The 26,018-nt window shown below is 46.2% G+C and overlaps 2 protein-coding genes and 1 long non-coding RNA gene across 13 annotated transcripts in view; 2 read left to right on the top strand and 1 right to left on the bottom strand.

Annotated features, from left to right (window-relative positions):
• KLHDC10 (kelch domain containing 10) overlaps positions 1-11,680 on the top strand; it is a 57,275-nt gene extending 45,595 nt beyond the window's left edge. For all 3 annotated transcript variants that reach the window (XM_059074463.2, XM_059074461.2, XM_059074460.2), the window contains 5 exons: positions 1,115-1,199; positions 2,065-2,131; positions 3,179-3,226; positions 5,034-5,173; positions 5,800-11,680. In XM_059074463.2, coding sequence (XP_058930446.1) covers positions 1,115-1,199; positions 2,065-2,131; positions 3,179-3,226; positions 5,034-5,173; positions 5,800-6,009 — 550 coding nt within the window. In that variant the 3' untranslated portion in view covers positions 6,010-11,680. The remainder of the gene's footprint in view (positions 1-1,114; positions 1,200-2,064; positions 2,132-3,178; positions 3,227-5,033; positions 5,174-5,799) is intronic.
• A 1,730-nt stretch (positions 11,681-13,410) lies between these two features.
• Positions 13,411-25,420, bottom strand: LOC136794834 (uncharacterized). Of its 5 annotated transcripts, XR_010842092.1 has the most exons (4): positions 24,533-25,420; positions 21,353-22,241; positions 19,647-19,796; positions 13,810-17,319 (listed from the first exon to the last, which is right to left on the bottom strand). It is a non-coding gene; the product is annotated as an uncharacterized lncRNA (long non-coding RNA). The 5 variants fall into 5 exon arrangements; XR_010842091.1 differs by lacking the exons at positions 13,810-17,319; positions 19,647-19,796 and adding an exon at positions 13,411-13,790 and having other exon boundaries at positions 24,533-25,416; XR_010842093.1 differs by lacking the exon at positions 19,647-19,796 and having other exon boundaries at positions 24,533-25,416.
• The window catches only part of SSMEM1 (serine rich single-pass membrane protein 1), a 68,803-nt gene continuing 67,243 nt past the window's right edge, over positions 24,459-26,018 (top strand). For 2 of the 5 annotated variants that reach the window (XR_010842087.1, XR_010842088.1), the window contains exon 1: positions 24,459-25,263. The gene's annotated coding sequence lies outside the window, so the exon portion shown is untranslated. The remainder of the gene's footprint in view (positions 25,264-26,018) is intronic. The other 3 variants (XR_010842089.1, XR_010842084.1, XR_010842086.1) reach the window with 2 other exon arrangements.

The following is a 26,018-nucleotide window of genomic DNA, read 5'->3' as shown; positions in this document are numbered from 1 at the left end:
ATTTTAAGTGCTCTGTTAAACACTCAAACATCACATGATTCTCTTTAGTTGCCTTCTAGTATCAGTTGTAGGTCTTTCACTTGTTTTTTTTTCCTAATAGCAGTTGCCTCTTCTTAGAATTAAACTCACTGGAAAACTTAAAGAGGTTTTTTGGCCCTATAGTTTAAAAGCAAAGACAGTAAATAATTTTTTATTCACTGTTTAGACTATTATGTCTTTGTTGCCTTTAAAAAAATGACATATGGGTGCCAAGGAAGACTTCTTTCTATTGTAGTATCTTAGTGGGCTGATTATTGCAGAACTACCATGAGAGGACTTGGGAGATGGCTTGGTATGGGGAGCAATTTTGATGTAATTTATTTTATCAGCACCAGGGTCTCCAGGGAAAGGAGGAAATAGGTTGTTTTCAAAGCATTTTCACATGGTTGCCTTCTTTGAATCATTTTATGGACATATTATAACTTGTTTCAGCTTTTAGTCAGACTGCTTGGATAAAAGTTCTGGTGGGTGTTTCACATTATATTCACAGTTTTATGTAGCATAATTTTTCTGATATTTTTGTATCTGTTAAATAAGTGTCTTAATTTGAACCCATAGTCTAAGCTTTCTAATTAAATGTAGGCAGATCACTTTTTAAAACTGTAGTAATTTCCCCACTTATACAAAGTTATCACAAAAAGATGATAGAAAATCTAGAAAATTACCAATAAGCAAAATGAAGAAAATAAAAAGCAAATCTAAACTCAGGGATAACCAGGGTTAACATTTGGCATGTATCCTTATAGTCATTTTCTTTGCATATTTGTATATCTGTAAATTCTTAGTAGGATTATAGCCTATCTGCTCTTATATAACTGATTTTTTTTTTCAGTTAATGACATGAAAAGAAGTTCTCAGTATATTAACCATCCTCTGTTCCTACATTCTTATTGGTTGCATGCTAATCCATTTTTTATATATTGTATAATTTATTTAACCAATTCACTATTATTAAACACGGGTTATTTCCAATAATTTATTATTATAAATAATGATGCAATAAAAAGTCTTGCAGCCAAATCTTAGGTAGATCATTTTCCCATAATTATAAATGTATTTTATTGTATATTTTCAGGTACAGACATGAAATTGCACATGATGGGCAGAGGATTTACATCTTGGGAGGTGGTACTTCTTGGACAGCTTATTCCTTAAACAAGGTATATTTAAAAAGAGAGAGAGAAGAAGAAGACTAGGGAGACACATGTGTTATACCAAGCATAATAAGTAACAATTCTGTTACTGTAGATATTGTAATTTTCAAGCACTTTCTTCATCAACACCTATTTTGTGTTAGATGCTCTTTATAATATAAGGTTGAACTCTGTGCCCCTGATAGGCTTTCCGGTTGACAGTTGCATAATCACACACTGAAAATACTTACTAGAATTATTCCTTTATGCTAGATGAGAAAAGACATTAAAAGAAAGATATAGTAGCTTAAATAGAAAAACTAATTAGATTTGGAACCAGGATTCTCAGAATGTCACATCCCTCTCATTGTCAGTGCTGTGTATCTAAAAAGAACAGGCATGTTTAGGACTGCACATCACTAACTTTAGAAAGCTGAGTTCTGAAGGGCTTTTATTCATCCGTCTCTGTGGCATTTCTAAATCCATATGTCCCAGGGGAAATCTGTAGGCCTCAGAGCTCCTGATTTGGAACCTTAATGGTCTTTTTCAAGTTTTGTCAAAACTACAGTTCCATGTTTTCTTACTGACACTTGCTTTTTTCTGTTATAAAAATGATACATGTTCATTGTAGAAAATGTGCAAGTTGCAGAATTCCAACGTTTTTCTTCATTCTTTTCTATGATTTAAAAATAATAAAATTATGTAGTTGCTTAATATTCAATTGCTTCATTTAATGTTTTGCCTTATATTAGAATTAGGAAAGATCAGAGACTAGCAAAGGAAAAGAAGGCTTTTCAACCAAGAATATGTGTTTGTACAGGCTGTTACGAAAAATCCAGTTTTCAGGCTAGCTAAAATTTTTTGTGTATCCTCTTTTTTTTCTCTCTCCAAGATTCATGCATATAACCTTGAAACGAATGCATGGGAGGAAATTGCAACAAAACCCCATGAAAAAATAGGTAAATTTAAAATATTGATTCATTTATCTTTAATAAATGTATTTTATAGTTTTACTTGTTCTGAAAGAGAAAAAGTAATTTTATTGTATTATATGAGAAGAAAAATATCTGTTGAATTGGTATTAGAAATTACTTGTGGGACTTCCCTGGCGATCCAGTGGTTAATAAGACTCCAAGCTTCCATGGCAGGGGACACGGGTTCGATCCGTGGTCTGGGAACTAGGATCCTGCATGCCGTGCAGCATGGCCAAAAAAAAAAAGAAGAGAAATTACTTGTCTTCCTTAGCCCAATTATTATTCTTCCTCAGCAACTGAGCAGAGACTTTTTTTTAATTTCATTTAAAAAATATTTATTTATTTATTTTTGGCTGCATTGGGTCTTCGTTGCTGGGCGCAGGCTTTCTCTAGTTGCAGCAAGCGGGAGCTACTCTTCGTTGCCATGTGCGGGCTTCTCATTGCAGTGGCTTCTCTTGTTGCGGAGCACAGGCTCTAGGCACATGGGCTCAGTAGTTGTGGCTCGCGGGTTCTAGAGCGCAGGCTCAGTAGTTGTGGCACACAGGCTTAGTTGCTCCTTGGCATATAGGATCTTCCCAGACCAGGGCTTGAACCCGTGTCCCCTGCATTGGCAGGCAGATTCTTAACCACTGCACCACCAGGGAAGCCCATGAGCATAGACTTTTAATGGGGATTGGTGAATTCTGTGGAAGAGGGGAAATCTGGGTAGGATAAAAGTAGGCACTTAAATCAAGATCTACCTGTCTCTTTGTGGGTAAAAAGACTTGGGAAAACCACTAGTAACCCCTGCCCACTGCCACCTCACTTTGTTTTCCTGACACCTTGACATTATATCATTATGATGAAGCTTATGATGGCTTTATTCTTGTGTGAAATAAGGCAGGATTGGAAGGACTAGTCAATGTTTGCTTTAATGCAACAAAGGGATTGTTTTAAGCAAGTTATTCATAGTATGTCTTTTGCTGTGTCAGATCACCATTATTCCCAGTCTTTCTGTGAATAACGGAATTTCTGTATTTATGTGTTTGGCAGGTTTTCCTGCAGCCCGAAGATGTCACAGTTGTGTTCAGATAAAAAATGGTAAGGATTTCAAATAACAGACTGGTTCCATTTTTGTAATTGTACATACTGATATTATTTTATTTCTTAATGATAACTCTTTAAAAGAGGCATAACTTTGGGGAGAGTCTATTTCTTTTAGTTTATACTTAAAGGGAAATCCATAAAGGTCTGTGTCTCTCAGCAATTTTCATAGAGTAAACTAATGTGTTGTTTGGGTTCCCTCAGTTATCACACAACTCAAAAATAAGTGATAAGTAAGCTTTTACTCTACCACCTAATCGTTCAGCACCCCACCTCAACAGATGTCTCTGGTTTTGGTGGGTAACATTAATAATCCTGACATACAGAAGAGACCTTAGTAGACATTGTATTAAGATTGTAATAGTTCCTTCAGAGTGTTATTTCATAGTTTATTCTCTTCTCTATCTGATGCCAGATAGAACTCTTAGCTCATTCTTTGGCCATATTACAACACAAGCATTGTATGGCTTCAGAAAGCAGCTGCAGCTACTTTATCTGAGTGTGATAAATGACTCCTCTTTGGACAACCATCCTGTCTTTTAATTTACAGCTTATTTTATAGTTGGATATACCACCTTAAATTTTTGGAGGGGAAGAAGGTGTGTGTAAATGAGTTTGATAGCCTGTATCCTTTCAGCAGCTTAGTTCAGATTTTACTAGGATTATGCTGCCATCTCTAGTACAGAGGCGCTTTTTATTATGCTTCTGCTCTTTGGACAAGATTTATAGATAGTGGCGTTGTTCAGCTTTGCCTCTCTAAGAACGGAGCCATACTTTTTAAAAATCCTAGCCAGAAAAGTTTCCAGTGTATTTTATAGTTTAATTGTATTGACTTAAACTTGATCTAGATCTGAGTTAAGACATGTATTCATTTGGTTCTTTGAGTCCAGGCACCATACAAATGGAATTCAGCTGTAGTTGTGGACATGAGGCTTGAAGGTTCACATAGCCTTTGTTACATGTTGTCTACTTAGTTATAACTAACTGATTTTATAAAAACAAAAAGAACAAGCACAATAATTTTAAAAAACCTTTGATTTTGGGAAGGTTTTGTTCCTGATGTAAATAACTGGTACAGATCAAATGGGACTTCAAACTGTCCCCTTTGGGCTGAAGAAAGCCTGGAAAAACCTCTTTTGTGCCCCCAAACTGAACATTGCAGGTTAATTGTCTAAGTAGAGAATGTTTGTCTCTATGGGCAGAAAAATGTCTGTCCTTTACAGGATGTTATTTAAAAGGAGAGTTTGCAACTTGGTGGCCTGCAGATGTGTTCTGTTTGGCTCATGCATGTATTACAGTTTGTGAATTAGTGGCCAATACTTAAAAATCAAAATGTTTCACTTTTCAAAAAATCTGGATTTCCAATGTCTTTTAAAAAATTGGAAGATCTGGCAATTGCTGACCCTAAGTCCTGCATGGCATCGATGAGCTGGAGCTGCATCACCATCTTCCTCATTAGAGCATGTGCACTCCTGTTCGTTCCCTGGACCTATTTGTTTATTTTCCCTGAACCTTCTTGCTCATTCACTTCCTATAGCTGCCACCTGTAGATATTTGAATTTGAGAACCTAGACATGAAGCTTCCTCAGAGGCTTGCACCCTTATGCCTAGCAAAGATCCCAACATAGTGTCCGAACTCTAGTGAGGGACAGGACAGCAGCATGAGCGACCCGCCAGCTGGAGTCCTCTATGGTATGGGGACTGAACTGGTCCCGTGTCATCTAGCCGTGAGAGCTACTACAGGACATGCTGTCACTGTGGCCCTTGTCCTTTTTGTGATTTTGGCTTTCTCTTTTCCTGATAGATGTGTTTATTTGCGGGGGCTATAATGGAGAAGTGATCCTGGGAGATATCTGGAAGCTGAATCTGCAGACTTTTCAATGGGTAAAGCTCCCAGCTACCATGCCAGAGCCAGTTTATTTTCACTGTGCAGCTGTTACACCAGTAAGCTTTCATTTTCGTGTCTTTTTAATGTAGTTGCAGATGATAAGGAGATATTTTTAGAGATATAGCAAGAAAAAAAGATTCTGATATTAGCAAAGCTTGGATTAAGAATGTGTTTTTAAAACCTTTCTTCAAAAGCTAGCTCTTCCTCTGAGAAAAGGGAGAAAAACCATCATATACAAGCTTAAAAGAGCAACATAAATGTGAAAGAAATGCTACATGTGGCATTCAGGCCCTGACAGTGATATCAAAGGTGTTTCCTGGGAGGGCAGAATAGTTTTACCCCCAAGATGCCATGTTATTGAAGATTCTACTAGTTTCTTGAATGCAAAGATCTTTATTTTCACCTTGTACCCTAGTACTGGGCACAGTGGATACCTAATATAGTCTTAGTTTACCGTTGTTGGAGTTGTTGAAGTAAAACCGGCCTCTTGCTTTTCCCTTAGTAACTCGTTCAGTATCTAAGCCTTTCTTGATCTCTGCACTGTGTTGGGATCAGTGAGAAACTTTTCTGTTTCCTGTCGTCTAATTCAGCCTACTGTGAACTTTTTGGCTGAATCTTCAGCGTAAGTACCTGTTTCTCTCCCATGTGAATTTATCCTCTTTTGACTGCCATTTGTTCATAGGCTGGTTGCATGTACATTCATGGAGGAGTGGTGAACATCCACGAAAATAAACGGACTGGGTCGTTGTTTAAGATCTGGCTGGTGGTTCCTAGCCTGCTGGAACTGGCGTGGGAGAAGCTGCTTGCGGCCTTCCCCAACCTAGCAAACCTCTCCCGGACACAGCTTCTGCACCTTGGACTCACACAGGGACTCATCGAGCGCTTGAAATGAGGATTTCTGGACTGTTCATTGATACTGGAAATGTTAATTTAAAGAGACTCCTTTATTTATGGGCAGTGTAGAATGTGCTACAGAGAGGATTGGTTACCCTGATCAAGGCCTTATTCAGAAAATACATCAGATGCCTTTCTGTAAATTGTTTTAAGTTTATGGAATCTCACTTTCCCTCGTGCTTTTTTCTTTGCTTCTCTCCCTTCTGCCCCAATACACACACACATACTCACATACTCCCTCTTCCTTGATGGAGTTGAGGGAAAGTCTGAAAGTACCTTAATAATGTTATGAATCAAGATAAGATAAAGAAAATTTTAAAGGAACTCTAAACATATGACCCTGTCAGGCAGTGCTCTATAAATTAAAGCAACATCATCAATAAAAACAAAAATAAAATTAAAAAAATTAAATCCAGCAACAACAACAAGAAGTTTTGGGGATAGAACAAGAAGGCTAACCTTGAGACTCTTGCAGATTATAGGGAAAGCTAGATGTTTAACTTCCTGTTTTCAAAGGTACATCTAATTGAGCAGCTGGATCTAGTGGCAGCAGTGGTTGATGTCTTGCTGCCTAGGTACCCAAACCGATCCTTTGACTTTGGAGAAAAGTTAAGCCAGCTCAGCAGCTCTTGATTAGTGATTTCTTTCCTCATCCTTATGGTGCCAGCAGTGGTTAGAGTTGACTTGTCTAAAGACTTTATTGTGTGTTGTAGTTGTGCTGTTTGTTGTTGCTCTTAGAAATTATGGCACCAAGAACATTTCAAATCAAGAAATTTATGGTGGTCAGAGTTCTTCGTTCTGGGCAGTTTTGAAATTCTCCTATGCTTATTAATGGTTTCAAGTATATTTTTGACTTCATTGTGGGGAATTGCAGACCCTAAGTGTGTGGCATAAGTGCTGTGGGACATAAATTTAAGTTCGTGAGAGGCCGTAGTAGAGCAGGGCAGGGAGGGCTTCTGCTCTGGGCTGTGAGCTTTGACTGTCATATTGGCCATTTCCTTTCAGAACTGTTTTTTTTTTTTTCTTTATTGGAGTATAATTGCTTTACAGTGGTGTGTTAGTTTCTGCTTTATAACAAAGTGAATCAGTTATACATACACATATGTTCCCATATCTCTTCCAGAACTGTTTCTTTTCTCACTCTGGGCCATGCACCTGCCATATTCTCAGGCAATGTGTTTTATCTCTAGAAAGCCAGTTGGCCCTTGATTTTTCTCTTAGCTTTTTGCCTCGTTTTCTATCTGCTTTAATGTGCATGGTGCTGTGAGTAATTGCCTAGTAACTGGATAAAAGGTCTTGGGGAAAAGGCACAGGTCATTCTTCCTGAAGAACTAAGTATCATTTTTAAAACTAGCATGAGGAAGGAATGAAACTGAGGATCATTCACTTTTTGGTGTGAAATTTTAGTTCTGGTTTGTTTTGTGTTGTATTTTAATTCTAAAAAAGAAATGTCCTAAATTTTTACTTGCTTTGCCATAAGGCTGCTAGAGTGGTCACTGAGACATGAGCAGTTGGAAGTCCTTCGGTGTATGAAAGGTGCTAAAGGTGTGTAAGAGGGCACAGTGCTGATCATTCCGTTGGTTATGTCGTAACAGGAGACTCAGATGGGAGACTAGGGACATGTTTTTGCTTTAAGTGCCTCTTTTTCGCTTAGCTTTTAAAATTATTCTTCTTCCTTCGTCCCAGAAGGGAATCTCTTAGGCTCATGTGTGGATTTAAAATCACGTTTGAGTTATGGCTAAAAAGTTACCATCTAGTGTTCAGTTCTGGGGAAGAGAAAAATGTGGCCTCTAGACTTGGACTCCTAACCTCCAGGCCTTATTATAACCTCCCATCCATGTGGGGTTGAGTTCATAGAGCCTGTGTTTCTGCAAGGTCTTGTAACCACCTTTCATCTGTGAGTTTGGGTCCTTTTTGGGGAGTGAGGGGGTAGGGGGGAGGCAGGGAAAGGAGCAACTCCTCCAGAGGCCCCATCCCCCTCTTGCCATGACCAGTCTGGCCTTTAACTTCTTACCACCCACTGCTAGGCTTGTTCCAATGAGGAGCTCTCTCCAAAGCAGGTCAGTCTGAGCAGCTCCATTAGTTCAAAACAAAGCTTTGCTGCATAACTCCAATCTAGTCTCTGGATGTTTGGGCGGAAACTATCCATAATTAAACAAGTCACACTACCCAGGGTGGCAAAAGGATCTTTGTCCTGGATTTTTTTTTTTAACATCTTTATTGGAGTATAATTGCTTTACAGTGGTGTGTTAGTTTCTGCTTTATAACAAAGTGAATCAGTTATACATATACATATGTTCCCATATCTCTTTCCTCTTGTGTCTCCCTCCCTCCCACCCTCCTTATCCCACCCCTCCAGGTGGTCACAAAGCACAGCTATCTATTTTACGTTTGGGAGTGTATATACATCCATGCCACTCTCTCACTTTGTCCCAGATTACCTTTCCCCCTCCCCATATCCTCAAGTCCATTCTCTAGTAGGTCTGCATCTTTATTCCCGTCTTGCCCGTAGGTTCTTCATGACCTTTTATTTATTTTTTCTTAGATTCCATATATATGTGTTAGCATACGGTATTTGTTTTTCTCTTTCTGACTTACTTCGCTCTGTATGACAGACTCTAGGTCCATCCACCTCACTACAAATAACTCAATTTCGTTTCTTTTTATGGCTGAATAATATTCCATTGTATATATGTGCCACATCTTCTTTATCCATTCATCTGTTGATGGAAACTTAGGTTGCTTCCATGTCCCAGCAATCCCACTACTGGGCATATACCCTGAGAAAACCATAATTCAAAAAGAGTCATGTACCAAAATGTTCATTGCAGCTCTATTTACAATGTCCTGGATTTATAGGGACCAAAGACTGAATGCTCAGCCTCTGTGGTTATCCTTCCATAGTCCTTGGGATATAAGCAGGTCTCTAGTTCTGTGACACCAGAGAGCTGAAAGAGAGACTGGTTCAATCCACACTTGCTAGCATCCTTTTTAAAACCTTCTGAAGGCGGTCTTCTTTGAGGTAGACTTTGGAGGCCTGACATCCAAGACCTTGTGTGTGACATTTTCATAAAAGTACATATTTTTGGTCTAAAGTGTCTTCTTTTAATATAACACTAGTGAAAATGATGTAGTATGATCAGCTCTGAGTGCTATAGAACCACACATGTGCACGTGTTCTGAATGCCAAATGAGACTGTGTGTATGATGACTTAAATGTAGATGACTAGAATTTTATATAGGGAGTCACCAGGCATTTTAGTATATCCAAAACCAGCACTCTGAATTCCTGACACTGTTACTTGATTTAGGAAAGTTTATGCCTGCTGCTTCTCTGCCTCTTTGAGGTACTCCCAGCTATATCTTACTGCAGTCCTGTAAGTTTAAGTGCAATATATAGAAACACATATGGATATATACAGATTATATATAAGGTGTGACTATAAAGCAGGTAGACTACTATTTTGTATCTGTCTTGGGGAAGCCAGCTCATTACTTTAGAATCAAATTATACCAAAAATTTGAGATGTGATTGGCTGGCTTAGGCCAACTCTTGGTAAAGCTGGACTTTCAAGTCCAGGGTTTCCTTACTCCAACTCTTAGAGACTTGTTTCTTGGGTTTGTTAGAATTGAGACTTTTCCCCAGTCATCTTTGTAGTATCTCATGTTTGCATATCTTCTTACATTTCTTTGCCTAGGAACAAGGAAGTCTACCTGTAAGAAGTTTTCTAAATGGAGAATTAAAACCTAATATTTAATACTATGAGTTCTCCCATGTATATACTAATTTATCTGTGAAAGTAATACTTTATGAAATGAAGAAAATGATGTTTTCTTCATTTAATAAGGTATTTTCCATATTCTGGAAAATCTATAAACCAATGTAGAATAGATTGAAATTTTAACTGTTCAGGGGCCAAACTGAAACCCTTTCTACTGGCAAATCTTCTTTTTTCAGGGCCCTGGTGACATGATGTAAAAATGTGCTCTAAGCTATTCATGTCCATTACATAGCTAGATTAAAAAATATAATAATAAACATTAACATTTCTAAGCAAAAGGTATATTAACAGTGACCTTTCATTACCCAGAGTAAAGCACAGATAATTAAAATCCATAGATAATCAGTGTTTCAACTTTTCTATCAAACAACTGATTGATTTATAGTTCTTCCTTCTCCCTACCCTTTCCCACAAGCACCTCCTTTTCAATGAAGTGGGGCTAATGTGTAGTTAGAAATAGAAAAGCAGGAATCATGGAGAGGCTAGAAACCAGCAAACATATAAGCAGCCCAGTTAGCTGTAGGTGGTCAACCTGATGACAGTGGTTAATGGTGAGTTTAGATGTCACTCTTCACTCTTCTGCTTTGGCATAGTCTCCTGCCCTGAGTTCTAGGCTGTCTTTCCTATAACCACCAAAGAACTCTTAGCACATATTGGAAGAAAAAAGCTGTGTATGATGCAGAGGGAACCCCATCATTTGAATACATTTCTTTGGATCTTTGCAAATACTTGCTTTTCCACTATTCTTGAAGGAGCCTCAACCTTTCCTACAACCCATATAGCTTGGCTTGTAGGAAACGTTGAATTATCCTCTAAGACTACGTTGGTCTTAATTCTGTAAAACCAGTTTGTTTTTATGTGGTCTTAAAGATGTTCAGAAGGTGGCATAGGTTACTGAGTTGTCCACCTGCCAGCACTCACTCTGATATAGCACAAAAAGTCAATTTCCTCATTCTTCATTGTTCTAGCATTGAGCTCCAGGATGGATGAGGGTTTATAGTCCTATGACCATAAGCTTCCCAAACTGGTCACCGTTCGCTTAAATTGCTTAGGTTCCCCAAATGCCTCGGGGCTCTAGAAGCGTTGGCAGGGCCTGAGGTAGGCTTGGTAGAGTTCTGTAACCTCTGTGTGCATCACCACCAGATCATGCCCAGCAGTGGCGTTTCCCTTCTAAGGTCGTTAGATTTGGTGGAAAGCGACCTCTTCCCTCATCTGGTATTACGGAAAGAAGTTTTGAGTTGTGCTTCAAAAGTGGTACCATCTTTTTAACATAATTTTTATGTATTTATCTTTTATTTTTTTCACTTTTTACAAGTTTTTAAAAGGCCCTGCTTAGTCACTGTACAGGGTGAGTCAGAGGCAGTTTCACCAAGCTGTAGTAATTGCTGTTTTACTAGTTGCACATTTAGAATACAAAGGAGGCATCAGAAACACACTGACTTTCTCTAAAGCCACGTCCTTGTACACAGAGTCTGAGCAGGGACAGCGCCAGGCATCTCCCTGTAAAGGCACCTGCCAATGAGGATTTTTCTGGAAGAACTAGGCAAGAAAGGGAAACCTCACTCACATGCAGTCTCTGAGGCGAGCCTGGGCTTGGCTCTTGGTACAGGGTATGCTTAGGCCACACACGATGCTTGCCTTACTTTAAAGCTGTTTGCCACAGTCCTGTTAAATAGTGTGGAAGTCCTTTTGCAGTCTGGTGTGCATGCCATATGATCAGGACAGCTTTTCCCACCTTACCTGGTTTCCTACAAGCAGGTAGGAAATATAGTGAATTTACCCTAAAATGTCCAATCTGTATTTATGTATCTTGTCAGTGTTTTGCTGTTGGTTTTCTAAAACAATCTGATCAATAAATCTTATCCAGATCTATTTGGTTCAAGGCCACCTTGATTGTCTGACAGTAACTTGTGTATGTGAGCTCACCTCTATGACCCAAGCGTCAGTCCAGCCTACCTCCGCCACTCCCTTCACCACCCCACAGCGTCCAGTTTTCTCTCTGTGTCGTCTCTACCTTTCACACCCACCCACTGTGGGCGCCTTCTCTCTGCTCCCCCTCTGGAACTCCTGGACACACGTAATCCACTCAATGCAATGCGGCTCCCTCCAGGACATCAGCAAGGGAGTAACTGTGGGGCAAGGCATACTCCCTTTTACTGCCCCCTCCCATATATTCCCCAAACCACCTCCACACAAGTTTATATGGATGTGTCAGGACTTCTGAAGGGTTGGAGGAGCTACAGGGAATTCAGAGGAAGAATGTGAACCTTTACATACAGAGTCACGACTATCTGTATGATTCAGGGGAAAAGCCCCAGGAGGATCTGAGCCCTTCACCAGGGTCCTTTGGGAATGAAACCACAGTTCCTAGTTCTGGAACTGGTCTTCCAGATGCTTCCTTCTCCAAGACCTCTGCTTTGTGTAGCTTTACTTTTAATGAGATCCCCTCTCCCAGTAGTACTTTTCTTCATGTCTCTTAAGTGCGAAGTAGGTGTGGACACTCCCAAGTCTGGTCACTTTTAAGGTCTCCCATCCAGAATTGCACGTGCACCTTTTGTTTTCCAGTGTTTCCATTGACAAACTTTTGGATCAAATACACCTTCCCGGGATGAATAATCTTAGATATTATAAATCCACAAGGAGGAAAAGATACAATTTCTATCCCTTAATTAATTCATAAGCCTTCCCAGCCCACCTTACAGTTAACATTTTACAGTTATTATGCAGAGCAATTTTATTTCCTTTGGTTTGTTTTTCCTATCTCTTCTAAAGTATACTCCCCTCAGACCTACCAGGAATAAGAAATGGACCTTACACCTTTTAAACCAGCCAGAGCTTCGAAATGAACTCATGTTAGTGTCTGATTTGGTTCTTAGATGAGACCCATCTTAGGTTAGGAGGAGAGTTTTCAGTGGCTTAGTTGGTTTGGGTGGGTTTGTTCTGCCAGTTTCATGCATAAAATTCTACTTTGTCAAAATGCTATCACTAAACTACTGTTAACTAAATAGTACAACCACATTCTCTTGAGTTACTCTTCTGCAGTAATTGTTTGAGGGGAGAAGACACTGATAAAACTATCCAGTTCCCATACTACCTTCAGATGAAAGGCCCAGGTTCCAGACCAGCCCTAGACTATAGAATTTTCCATGATGATGGAAATGTTCTATGTTTGCACTGTCCAATATGTAGTAGCCACTAGCTGCTGACTCTTGAGCACTTCAAATGTGGTTTTTGTGACTGAGAAACTAAATTTTAAATTTGATTTAGGGCATCCCTGGTGGCGCAGTGGTTGAGAATCTGCCTGCCAATGCAGGGGACACGGGTTCGAGCCCTGGTCCGGGAAGATCTCACATGCCGCAGAGCAACTAAGCCCGTGCACCGCAACTACTGAGCCTGCACTCTAGAGCTCGCAAGCCACAACTACTGAGCCCACATGCTGCAACTACTGAAGCCCGTGTGCCTAGAGCCCATGCTCCACAAGAGAAGCCACCGCAATGAGAAGCCCATGCACCGCAACAAAGAGTAGCCCCTGCTTGCCACAACTAGAGAAAGCCCGCATGCAGCAACGAAGACCCAATGCAGACAAAAATAAAAACAAAACAAATCTAAAAAAAAAATTTTTTTTTAAATTTTTGATTTGAGTTTATTTAAATGTAAATAGTCACACGTGGCTAGTGGCTACCTAGACAGTACAGTTCTAGAAAGAGACAACGTGGAGAGTTGGGAGACCAGGGCTTGGCTCTTGGCTCAGTCCATAATAGTTCTGTATGCAATTTGCTTTCCTTTGGGCCTTGGTTTACTCATCTGTCAAATGAGGAGTTTGGCTAGATAATCTCCAAGGTCCCTTTCAGATATAACATTCTGAGATTATGACCAAAGGCCTGGAGCATAATGGTGAACATCATACGTGAGCATCGACACTAGGACTGGACTTGCATTAGCTCTTCACCGTGATCTTCATATTAAAATCGTTGATCCTACTTTGATAGGAGGTCTACTGCAAAAGCCAGGTAGTTCCTTAGTGAGTGACACAGTAAAGGGTACCCACTTGCTCATTGCAGGCTCTGAGGAAGAGTGCTGAAAATGGAGTATGACATAGAACAAGGCCAGCTGCCAGACTCACCTGTGACCCACTGGTTTCCAAGCACGAGGCATGCTTGTTAAAAACAGATTCCCGGGCCCAAATCCCAAAGATTCTGTTCTTGTAGGTGAGTTATTTTAACATACTCCTCAGCTGATTACAATTTAGCTGGTTTACAACATTTGGGAATCCTTGTCCCACATCTGAGCTAACTGTCTGGTACTGGCTGAGATGACCAGGAGACCTCCCTACCTTACTTGCCACTGTCATACTTCATTGCCCAACAGGGAACTAGAGCAAAGGCCAGAATAAGTGCTTCCCAAAACTTGCTCTGTTAGAACCCAGTGTGAAGATGGCAGACTGGCCACCCACGTTCCCCTCCTCTCCCCCTTGGAAAACCACTAGTAATAATAGTAAAATGGCCTTAGTTTTCTTTTCCCTAAAATGGGGCTAATAACTATAACCTGTCTCTTGACATTATTGTGTGCCTTAAATGAGTAGATACATGTAAAGTGCTCAGAACGATGTTTGGCACATAGTAAGCATTATTGGGTTGCTCTCTGGAGTTGATGGAACAAGAAATAAAGGTGAAGTACTTTTACTTACTAAAATTATAAAAATAACCAATAAAGAAACTAAATATATGAGGGTGAGGCAGGAGAGATGGAGTGATGGAAGTGAGATAAATCCTCATCTTCCATACCAGGAAGGAAAAATACAGAATGTCTTAAATAACCAGGAAAGCACATTAATTAGAGATGTAAGGGTATCCAAAGAAAGACAAAAGAGCTAACAGTTCTAAGACAGGTTGGGAGGTAAGAAGAGCTGCAGCAGGGGCTGCTGTTTTTTCAGGTGTGTTCTTGGGTTTTGTTTGTTTTTTTCCTTTTTTCCCCTTTATAAAGCAGAATTTCACAGCTCTTTCCATTTCGTTCTTCAGGATACCGTAAATCTGGGTCCCTTCTGACCAAGTCTGGCTGTAAATGATTGGGTGATTCAAAGGATGGGGAGGTCTTACCCCATTTCACAGATTGCGAAGCCAAGACAAGCCAAGTCAGGTGATTTGCCACGAGAGCTAGCCTGACCCGCAAAGCCCAGAAAAGGGGCGCCCTGCCTGCAATTCCGAGAGGTTTCCTGTAATAACTGTCACCCGCCGGGTGGGGCCTGGCTGCAGACAGCAAGTCGTTACCGAAAAAACCCTCACCGAAGGGCGTCTGGAGAACCACATCCGCCCACCCCAGCCTCCCAGGGGTGGGCTGTTGCGGGCTGTGAAGCCCTGGGCTGGGGCAGGCAGGGCCGTGCTGTCAGGACTTCGGGGTGCGCTGGAGTTAAAGCTTCAGGGACGCCGGATCACCGACGCGCCACCTCCACCCCTTCAGTGAGACCCCCGCCGCCCTGCCGCCCCGGCTTTTGCTCGGTTGGGCCGTGGACACACGGCGGGGCAGTCAAAGAGTCGAGTTTCTCCGTCCGCATTAAGATTGCCTGGTGCTGCAGTCAAGCGTCGCGAAGAGCCGTCCAGGTGGCTCCCCTGCCTCCCCCTAGCGGGGATGGAGCCGGCGGAGCTCCGCCTGGAGCGGGCAACCGCCACCCGGCCGGAACCGGAAAGAAGTGGTGGTGGTGGAGGGGGTCCGGCGCTCACTACCTCTGGGTCGGTTCCTAACTGAGCACCTACTACGTGCCGAGCGCAGTGCCGGGTGCTGGGGATGCAGCAGGGAATATGGCCCTGCCTTCAGGGAGCTTCCATCTGGGTGGGGATCGGGGTGGGGGGCTAATGTGAATACGAACTATTTTACGTTTTACATAGAAAAGTTAGATAAAGCCTTTTTAAGAACCCAGTGAATGTGCAGGAAGAGCTAGAAAGCGCCATGAGGAAGAATGTTATTGTAAGGGACCAAACCCACCTCCTGGAGTCTTCTAGAAGGAAGGAGAAAGGGGAACCCGGAAGAAGAGGTGCTGCAGTTGAGAAAGGAGAAGCTGGCCAGGCAGATCATGACGAGCTGGGCAGATAGTGTGGCTTTTACTTTAAGAGCAGTGGAAAGCTTTAAGGCAGGGAGAACACAAAAGGATGCTTCTGGCTGCCGCAGGGAGGGTGCAAGGGGAAGCAGGACTCTGTTAGGACATGCCACTGGTCCAGGCAGGGTGAGGATGCTTTGGGCCGCGGCAGCGGGGAGGGCTCGATTTCAGCTCCCATTCCTCCTCACCCCCAGCAGGGCACCCTTGTGCAGTGAACAACTGCCCAGCTTTGGGCAGAGGCCCAGCAACCTGGGCCAGCACCGCAAAGACTTTGCTAACACCCAGCCCCGCAGGGAAGAGGAGGGGCAGGCCGGAGAGAGGAGCCCCGGACCCTGTCCGCCCCAGGGCCCAGAGCCTCCCAGTGCAGCCCACCACGCCTAGCGGAGCGGCTCTCTGGATTGGAAAGGGGCGGGGGCCCCACTCTGAACCGGAATGATCTGGTTTAGGGCGGCTGGCTTTCCGTCCTCCCTCTCCTTCCGCGACAGGCTGGTTTTTGCCGCAGTCCCTGACCAAGGTAAACAGAGAGGAGGGAGGAGGGAAGAATGCTCTGTTTCCATGGCAACCCAGAGGGCAGTCGATAGGCGCTCTCGGGTGTGTGAGTGTGGTTTCAGGAGGAAGAAAAGGCTCATTAGAAAAGCAACAGGGAGTAAGGCTGCTCCCCATGCACACGGTGGGGGGTTGTTCTGGAACCTGCTGTGGGCCTGGAGGAGGGGAGGAGAGGAGGCAGGAGTCAGGCACTCGCGGTGGAGTGGCAGATGAGCCAGAGGGCTGGGGACACACCAAAGTGCTAATGTGACATCTATCGACCTGTCACTCATCCTCACACCCAGGAAGCAAAAAACAGAGATGTCAGAGCTCTCAGAGCCTCCCCAAACTCACACCTGGCTGTCCCTTTCCAGAAAATTTTTTCGTGGGGCAGCTCAGCGGAGGGGCAGTCACAGATTAGATCCAGAGCCCCAGGCCCAAAGACAGGGTTTGTCTGAAACAAACAACTGCGGGTGAGCTAGGGGACACCGCTGTCCCTTCTGTGCTCCTCTCAGAAGCCTCCTGGGCTCTTCCTGTACCTCCTCCTTTAGACCCCTGGAAGGCTGACACCTCAATGTGGCATCATGACTATGGAAAAGTCATCCTTTGGCTGAAGGGGGGAGTGTGATGAAATAGACTAACTTCCACACAGGATTTTGGGTGTAGGGTCACAGAGGAGTGTCCCCCTCAGTCCTCCAGAGGACAAGGACTGTCTCTTTTTCACCGTGCCACTCTCCAGCCGCTGACTGGAGCCCTCTTTCGCACTGCGGTCTTCCCTCAGGAGCAACGTTGAGGGCATCACTAACCACTTCTGGTTGCAAGGCTTCATGTTAGATTCATCAGAAACTCGTTCCACCAGAGGAATCGGCCCAGCAGCTCGTGGGAAGGGCCTTTCTCTCGTTTATCTCACCTGTGTGTGCAGGGATGGGAGAAAATCTGGAACAGAGGGAGCTTGTAGGTGGTAAACTTCCTGCCCCAGCGAAGCAGAAGGAACCTGCTCAGAGGAGAAGCAGCTGCAGTGACACTGCAGGGGAAGCTGGAGGGAGGTGCCCTCTAACCTCAGTTTCCCCAGGCCGTGTAGAGAATCCTGGCAGTGGGGCTTCAGAGCCCAGGAAATGCTCACCCACATGCTCTCCAGCCCACACCCTTCTCTTAGCCTGGGCCCTTAGGCTGTGGTCTGCCTGGGGGATAGACACCTTCAGGACAGAAATGGGGTACAAGGGAACGCCAGGGGAGCACAGGAACAAGGCACAGAGATGCTCTCTTCCCTTGCAGAGCACCCAGAAGTGTCAAGATTACTCAGCTCTTTCCATGGCCCGTGGATTCCAAACTTCTTTGACCTCAACTCCAGCCACCCTCTTCCGGCCACAGCACCTCCTCACTGTTCCTTGACCAGTCAGTCATGCTCCTGTGTCAGGGCCTTGGCACTGGCTGTTCCCTCTGCCTGGAAGGCTCTTCCTCCAGCATCCACAGGGCTCAATCTCTCACCTCCTTCATTTCTTTATTCAAATGTCATCTTCTCCATGAGGCAGAGCCAGGGATAGAGTGAGGTGAGTGAGGCAACTCAGCCTTCCCTGACCCCTCTATTTACAATTGTAGACTGCCACCCCCACTAGGAGTCCCTATCCTCTTCCCAAAGCATGGAACACCATCTCATTTAGTATTTATCCTATTTATTGTCCAACTTCTCTATTAGAATGGAAGTGTCATGAGGGCAGGGATCATCTCTGCCACGTTCTTGTTCTGTTTTCCCCCAGAGCCTAGAACAGAGCCTGACACACAGTAGGTTGCTCAATATACACCACTGAATAGATGGATGGGTGGATGGATGGATGGAGGCGTGGAGGGATAGATGGATGGATGGAGGCATGGAGGGATAGATGGATGGATGGGCTGGTGGATGGATAAATGAGGCCACGGGTTCAATAGGTTTTGTCTTTCACCTGTTCTCAAAACAAGTAAAAGGTGTTCCGCATGCAGCCTAAGAAGATGCTGGCAAAGTGACCTAACACTCTCTTGGTAATGCACACGTGGGATGCACAGGGGTTACTATTAAAAAGAAAAAGAAAACTAGCTTTAAAAAAAAAAGAATGAAGATGGACTCTGCTATTTCTACCAGACCTGGTAGCCTCTGCACGCTTTAAGATTCCTTCTGTGGGACAGTGATGATAGCATGGGTAGAGCCTGAGACTGCAGTCCAGGAGCCGGCCCACTGGGTGGAGTAAAGTGTAGTGGAGGGCAATAGCCAAGGTGTGCTCCCTGCCCCTACCGCATGCCAAAGACTTTTGGGGATTGCTCAGGGTGGGCAGCCATGAAGCAGCTCTCTGTGGGCTTTGAGCCCAAATGGGACACGCTGGGAGGTCTCTACCACCAAGAGACTCAGTGGGTGTACTGAGAGAAGATGCAGGAAAGGCGGTGGAAGGGGTGGGGGGAGGGACCACTCAGAACCACACTAGTTCTTCTCTCAGGCAGGGAGCCCTGACACCTGCAACTGCAGGCTCCGAATGCCCCTCTGCTTCATGAGGCTACCACTGTACCCTCACTGATGCAAAGTCCCCTGTAGCTAACTGGCAACAGCAGGTTCTAACAATGTCAGTCAAACCCCACTTGCAGCGTGAGTCACCTTCAATTTCCTGCTGCCTGCCTCTTTCCTGATTGACCTGATAAATTCAGGACAGCTTTTATTGCTTTTGGCAAATAAAAACCCCTGCCGTTAAGATTTACAGAGCCAAAATCTGGTACAATGTAATCTTCAGAGTACTTTACACAGTGAGTTTCAGAAGATGAGAAGTTAGCATTTCAGAGGTAATTTCATAAAAAGGATTATCAGATTAATCACTTTGTCAATTTAATAGTGGTGTCTAAAATAATTAATTAGCTTTCTTGGAGTCAGCAGTGCGAAAAGGGACTCTAAAAGGTACAAAAATGACTGTGTCAGACAGTAAGTATGTTTTGGGCACCAGATCTTGAGAAAATTCTCGCTGGTGGAATGTCTGGCATGGGTTCTGTGGCACAGAGACAAATAAGAAAGAGAAAACCTCTGGGAGTGCCCAGGTCTCCCTGAGACCCTTTGGATGTGACTGGTGGAGACTTGTCTGCACCTGCTGAATGCCTGCTGACCTGCCACGTGTTGAACTGTCCTGTGACACCTGGAAAATGTGTCTAGCCACGCTGCAGGTTGACAGGCTGCTCTGATGGGAGAGCCAGGAGTGAGTTGTAGTCTGTTTGTGAAATTACCTGTGAGACTCCGAAATGGAATAAAATCAACTTGGCCGTGGCTGGTTATAAACAGTCTGAATGGTTCCGTAGCAACGTAGCACTCAATCAGCTGCCACATCCTGGGGCAAGGCTATGTCCCCAGCAGGCATAACGGGTTGCACTGTGTTCCTGAAAAGATATGTTGCAGTCCTAACCTCTAGTACCTCAGAAGGTGACCTTATTCAGAGATAGGGCCTTTACAGAGGTAAATTAAAATGAGGTCATTAGGATGGGTCCTACCTAACCCAATATGACTGGTGTGCTTCTGAAAAGGGGAAATTTGAACACACACAGAGAATGGCATGTGAACCTGAACGCAGAAATCAGGGTGATACATCTGCAAGCTAAGGAACACCAAAGATTGTCAGCCAACCACCAGAGCTAGGAGAGAGGCATGGAACCCAGTCAACACCCTGATCTCGAATGTTTAGCCTCCAGAGCTGTGTGACAATATATTTCTGTTGTTTAAGCCACATGGTTTGAGGTACATTGTTATGACTGACCTATGAAACTATTTCCGTGGGGCATCACGGAGACTTGGGTGTTACTGTTCTTAATGTTCCTGTACTTTTTGTTTTTTACAAGATTGTCTTTTTTAGAGCAGTTTAAGGTTCATAGCAAAATTGTGAGGCAGGCAGACAGCGTTTCCATGTACCCCCGGCTCCCACACAGGCACAGCTTCCCACTGTCAGCGTCCCCCACTAGAGGGGTACATCTGTTGCAATGGATGACACATCATAAGCAGGCAGAGTCTACTTTTCATTAGGGTTCACACTTTGGACAAATGTTTAATGACCTGTATCTACCATTATGGTATCACACACAAGAATTTCACTGTCCTAAAAATCCTCTGTGCTTTGCCTTTTCATCTCTCCTCCCCTCAACTCCTGGCAACCACTCATCTTTTTACTGTCTACATGGTTTTGCCTTTTCCAGAATGTCATAGTTGGGATTATGCAGTATGTGGGCCTTTTCAGATTGGCTTCTTTCACTTAGTTTCCTCCATGTCTTTTCATGGTTCGACAGTTCATTTCTTAAGTGCTGAATAATATTCCACTGTCTGGATATACTACAGTTTATCTATTTCTAATATTTTTCTTAAAAAAAAACCTCTTTTTTTTAACACCAGCTCAGGGCTGAGTAGTAGATATAAGACAAATCTGAGTAGCAGGTATGAATATTCTCTATACTTTCGCTTAAAGGATTTTTAAAAAAGAACTCAGCTTCTCTTTACTGGGGTTGGTGGCTCTGAGCCTGGGGCCGTGTGACTTCTGCCTGGGGAGAGCCTGCCCCAGGACAAGGCAGCGAGCGAGTGGGCTCTGATGCCCTGTGAGCACCTGGACTCAGCTGGCCAGGCCGGGAGGTTTAGTTACATGAGCTTTAAACAATACATAGCTTTGCGTCTCGGTGATTCTATTTAGAACGTGATCTTCTGGACCTTCCTTTCCTCCTCTCTAAAATGAGAAAAACTGCCCTCAGAAGGTTGTGAGGATGAAGCACAAGAAGAAAAACAAGAGTGACCTGTAAAGTGCCAGGATGTCAGTAGGTGTCTGATTCGATACTTTCTGGGTGATTGATATCACATTTTACAGCCTGGGAGAAGCTCTGGTCCCAGCCTTGGGATCCACACCAGCTACCCAGGTGCCACCCACCAGCCCCTATTCCCACCTCAAGCCCTTGCTGACCTCATGAGGATCTCTCTCCAGGGTTTGCTTCTCGAGCTTCAGGAAGCGAGCTCTTCTTCACCACCACTTCTTCCCACCATGGTCTGGCCACCCGAACCTATGTAGCCCTGGGTGCTCCCTGGGAGGATGACGGATGGCCACTTCCTTCCAAAAGGGCACCTGTGGCCAAGACGCCGATGACCTCTGGGGCCTGCTTGTGGTGTCCTACCCGCCAAAGGGGGGCAAAGCTTCCACAGGTTGTGGAAAGGAGCCTGAGGGGCAGCGAGGTGAGAGGGGGAGCTGGCCAAGTGGCTCAAGGCTGCAGTGTGTCCTTCAGTGGGGAGATGGCCTCATCTGCTACAGCCCTTTTGGGGAAGAAGAGCCCAGCCCCTTCCTCACAGTGGCACTTCAGAGAGCAGAGCCTGAGCCTCAGCCCCAGTTTTCAATCCTGCCTCCTGAGGAGTCTTCCTGCTCTCTTACCCTCTTTTTCCCAGGGACACATCAGGTGGGGCTAGTCAGCCATTGCCAGAGGAGGGTGTGTGGGAATTTAGGGGCTTCCTCCCAGTCTAGAAACTCAGGCTTCCTCTCAGTGTCTCGTCGAAAAAGGGAAGGTCAGCAGGAACTGCCAGTACTCCTCTCCCTCCTCGACGGTCACCACTGGGCAGTTTGCTTGCTCTGGCTTTCCTTCACAGATTGAGGTGTAAGTTCCCCCGGTGAGAGTAGGATGGCCTTGGGAAGAGGACTGCGAAATCCTAGACTTGGACTTGAGGGAAGAATTCCACACCTTTTCTTGTCTCTTCAACCAGTGTCATTTATTTCCTGTTTTTTAAGTCTTTTCCACATTTCTTCCCTGGGAGCTTTCTGTGGTGCTGTTAACCCGTCCCGAAGATGCCATGCTGGAACTGTGGACCTGGAATAGGGCACAGAGGAGGGCTGGGTTGGGGTGAAGGCAGTCGGATGCAGGAAGCAGATGATACTTTAGAGATAAGCTGTTTCCCCGCACAGCTTTTCTTAATTTGGGTAAACTTGGATCCTAAAGTGTTGCAATCACTCACTCTCCCCCCCCCTCCCCACCCCGAGGGAAGTCAAGCCCAGATGGTGCGATCCATTTCCCATGCACTCTGGCAAGGTCACTGGAAGGGCCAGCTGGCAGCTTTCTTGTTATTGTAGAGTTATTTTACTCTTTAACGTTCTACTGATTAAAGTCCTTAAATCTCAAGAGGCCAGATGGAAGCCAAGTAATATTGCCCTTTTGGTTTCCTTTTAATGAGATCAGGATTGGGAGAGGACTGGGATAGGACAGAGATGGAGAAGCCTTCTGCCGGGTGCCCTGGGGCTCGTTGCCCAGAGGGCTTGGTGAGCCGTGAATTACTTTCATCTTCTTCCCGACAGGGAGTGTTGTCAGTCTCTATTTTCCAGAAAACTCTCATAATAGTTTCTGTAGGACTTTGTGCTTCACAGGCTTCAATTAAAATTTGACTCAGCTTGGGGAGTGGGAGGCTAAGAGGCCTGTCAAGACACTTGAGCCTGAAAGCCTGGAATTCCTCCTGCTCCACCCCGGGGCTGCTTGGCATATAATCGTGGAGGGGGGCATTGAGGATGTGCTGTGTCCTCCCCCAGATCCTGCTGCCTGGGTACTAATGGTGGGGTGCAGCTTCAGGTCCTGTTCCCCGCAGAAGAGCTTCAAGCAGCCCACCAGCGGTGGGGCACTCCCAGTCCTGCTGGGCTGGAAGGGCCCGAGCCCACCCAACCCAGCTCTCAACCGAGAGGATGCTGGATAAGGACGGCCACCTGCTGCGCTGTCCCAGCTGCACCCACATCTGCTCTACATCCGCCAAGAGTTGCCTCATCCCCACGTTCATCTAATGAACGGGGTGAGGGAGGGCCGGCCAGGGTGCTAAGGAGGCAGCTGCAGGGAAGAGGGCTTTGCAGAGAGGTGCCTGCCAAACCCCAGTAACTCCCACCGGCCTCTTAGTCTCTCCTACCCTCTCTACATTGTCACCATTTTATTTTACAAACAGTTTTTAGCACCAGCTGTGTACGGAACCCCACATTAGACCCCAGGGAGCAAAAAGGAAACCAAAGAGACAGAAACGCGTCTGCTTTCAAGGATATTCTAATTTAGGTCAAGAAACACAAATCTACCCACCAAAGGACCTGAGAACAAAACCAAACCAGGGGCAGTGCATACTTACGAAACCAGGAGGTTTCAAAAGATGGGGCCGAGGGGGTTAGTTGGACGGACTTTTTAAAAAGTTGAAGAACATTTGTGCGCAAGGAATGACCGCGACCCAGGGAGCTGTTTGCTACCATGCTAAGGATGGGCCACACCTGCCAGCGCCCCGCAGACGTGGAAGAAACATGCGCACCAGCGCCGCCTGCAGCCTGGGGTTCTGCGCCCCCTCCTGGCCGGATCAGCGCCTTTTAGGCTTGAGGGGCCTGAAAGATTATTTGAGGCTTGGTGAAAAAGTGCAGATTATGAGGCCTCAACCCTAGAGGTTCTGTTTCAGTAAATTGGGGGTCAGCTGTAGGATCCACTGTGAACCACACTTTGAGAATCACTCTTTTAGGAGTTCAAACCGACACCCTTCCCTGTAACAGCCTCTGGAAGGAAACATTAAGGGCCTGTCCTCTGTTCAAACCTCCTCTGCACGCAGCGCCTTCACCCCCAGTGCTGCCCCCCCGCCACCACACACAAGCCACACACACCACATGACAGACAAGTCACACACACCACACAAAATACACACCACACACACCCACACCCACCACACACACCCACACCACACACACCCACACCACACACACCCACATACACACCACACACCACACATGACACCCACATACACCACACACCACACCCACATACACCACACACACACACCACACAAAATACACACCACACACACCACACGAAATACACACCACACACACCCACATACACCACACACACACACACACACACACACACACACACCCGGAAAATATACCAGGGGCCATTCACCCCTGTCCCGCGCCTCTAATCTGTGACGCGAGGTAGGGTGAGTTGGCTGCCCACGCGGTGACGCAGGGCGGCGGCAGGACGATGCTCGTTCAGCTCTTGCCCTTAGAAAATGCGTCACCGCCTCACCGGGCTTCGAGGTGGGGCGAAGGTCCCGGCTATTGTTCCCTCCCCAGCTCTGCCGTGAGAGAGCCTCTTACCTCAGCGCCGAGAGGTATTGGTCTCATTTTGCAGACGGAGAAGATGGAGGCGGGGAAGGAAAGTGATCAGAAGGCGAAAGCAGCGAGGCCCTGAGCCTCTGAAGTGTCCATACCTCCGCGGAGGTATGGGAGGAGGGAGAGGACACTGACGGCCTTGTGCGGGGTCGGGCGGGGGACCGAGGCCGGCAAGCCTGGCCCTCGCCCGGCCCAGGGCCGGAGCCGAGCGGCCTCCTTCTCCTGGACGCCTGTCCGCGCCACCCCCCAGCTAGGGCAGAGAAGCTTCTGGCAGGAGCGGGGCAAGCATCAGTGACCAGCACAGGCTGTGAAAAACTCCCTCGTCCTCGGGAGCCATTGGCACAGCTGTGGGAAGGCTAACATCTGGCGCGTGGCCGCCGGGTGACCTCCTGGATCCAGGGAGGAGCTGGTGCTTGAATAACTCCAGGGCCCGAGAGCGGAGAGAGGCCGCTGCCGACCTTCCCCCCCTCCCCCTGCCCGGGCCGGGCGTCAGCGAAGTCCCGAGTGGAGGGCAGAATTCAGGGACGGAGCTCCCCGGACCCCAGCTCGAGCTGGGCCTCCCGCGGCCGCAGAATTGCGGCGCCGGCCTGCTTTTCTGAACAGTCCCTCCCGCGGGCTCCCTGTCGTCCCCGGCCTCGGCCCTCCGTCCCACCTCCCACCGCCACAGCGCTGACGAGCCACCGAGAAGCAGAGCCCAGGGAAGAGGTGCCAACGAGGTGCCACAAGGGGGAGGGACAGCGCGGGGCCGTCGGCTCTGAAAAGGGTCTTCTAGAAACAGGGCCGCAGGGTGTGCATCTTCCAGGGATGAGGGGACCCAGGAGCCTGAGGGACGAGGGCCCGGCGGCGCGGGGAGCCGCGCACAGCTCTCCAGCCTACGGCGGGGGAGGAGAAACACTCGGGTTTCTTTTGCCCACAACTCCCCAGGGCGCCAGAAAACTAGTGGGCTGCAGCCTAGGAGTCCTGGAGAGGAAGGGACAGCCCGCGGCGGTGTGGCCGTGACCGCCCGCGCCTCAGGGCCTTTTCCTTCCCTGCGGGGGCCCCCCGTTCTGTCCTCCGGGCGAGAGCGGTGCTGGGAGGGAGACTGGGGGGCCTTCTGCTTCCCTCCGGCTCTTCAGAAACCCCAAGTCCTCAGTGTGGTGGGAGAGGGGGAGGGGACGGGGGGAGGGCTGGAGGGCACGGGGCGGTGGGGACGTCTGGGCTGCTCGCCGGGAAGGTATCTGAGACCAGCGAGGCCCAGAGGCAGAGATGCCCGCGAACTCTGGATTCCAGCCCGGAGCAAGTGGCCATCAGACCCCAGGCTCCCGACCCCACCTCCTGAGGCCCCCGCAGGAAGCCTGGCACCTTTCCTGGTGCGGGCTGTGCCACCTGCCACCACGTCTGCACCCAGGAGAGTTCGCAGACCGCACGCGCGCAGGGCCCTGGGGACTGGATGCGACTCACTTCTTGCTTGCTAATCACTCCCTTCTCCTCT

This window comes from Kogia breviceps, chromosome 9 (assembly GCF_026419965.1).
Source record: "Kogia breviceps isolate mKogBre1 chromosome 9, mKogBre1 haplotype 1, whole genome shotgun sequence".
NCBI lineage: Eukaryota > Metazoa > Chordata > Mammalia > Artiodactyla > Physeteridae > Kogia > Kogia breviceps.
Note: the sequence above shows the minus strand (reverse complement) of the source record. Positions and strands in the feature narration are given on the sequence as shown.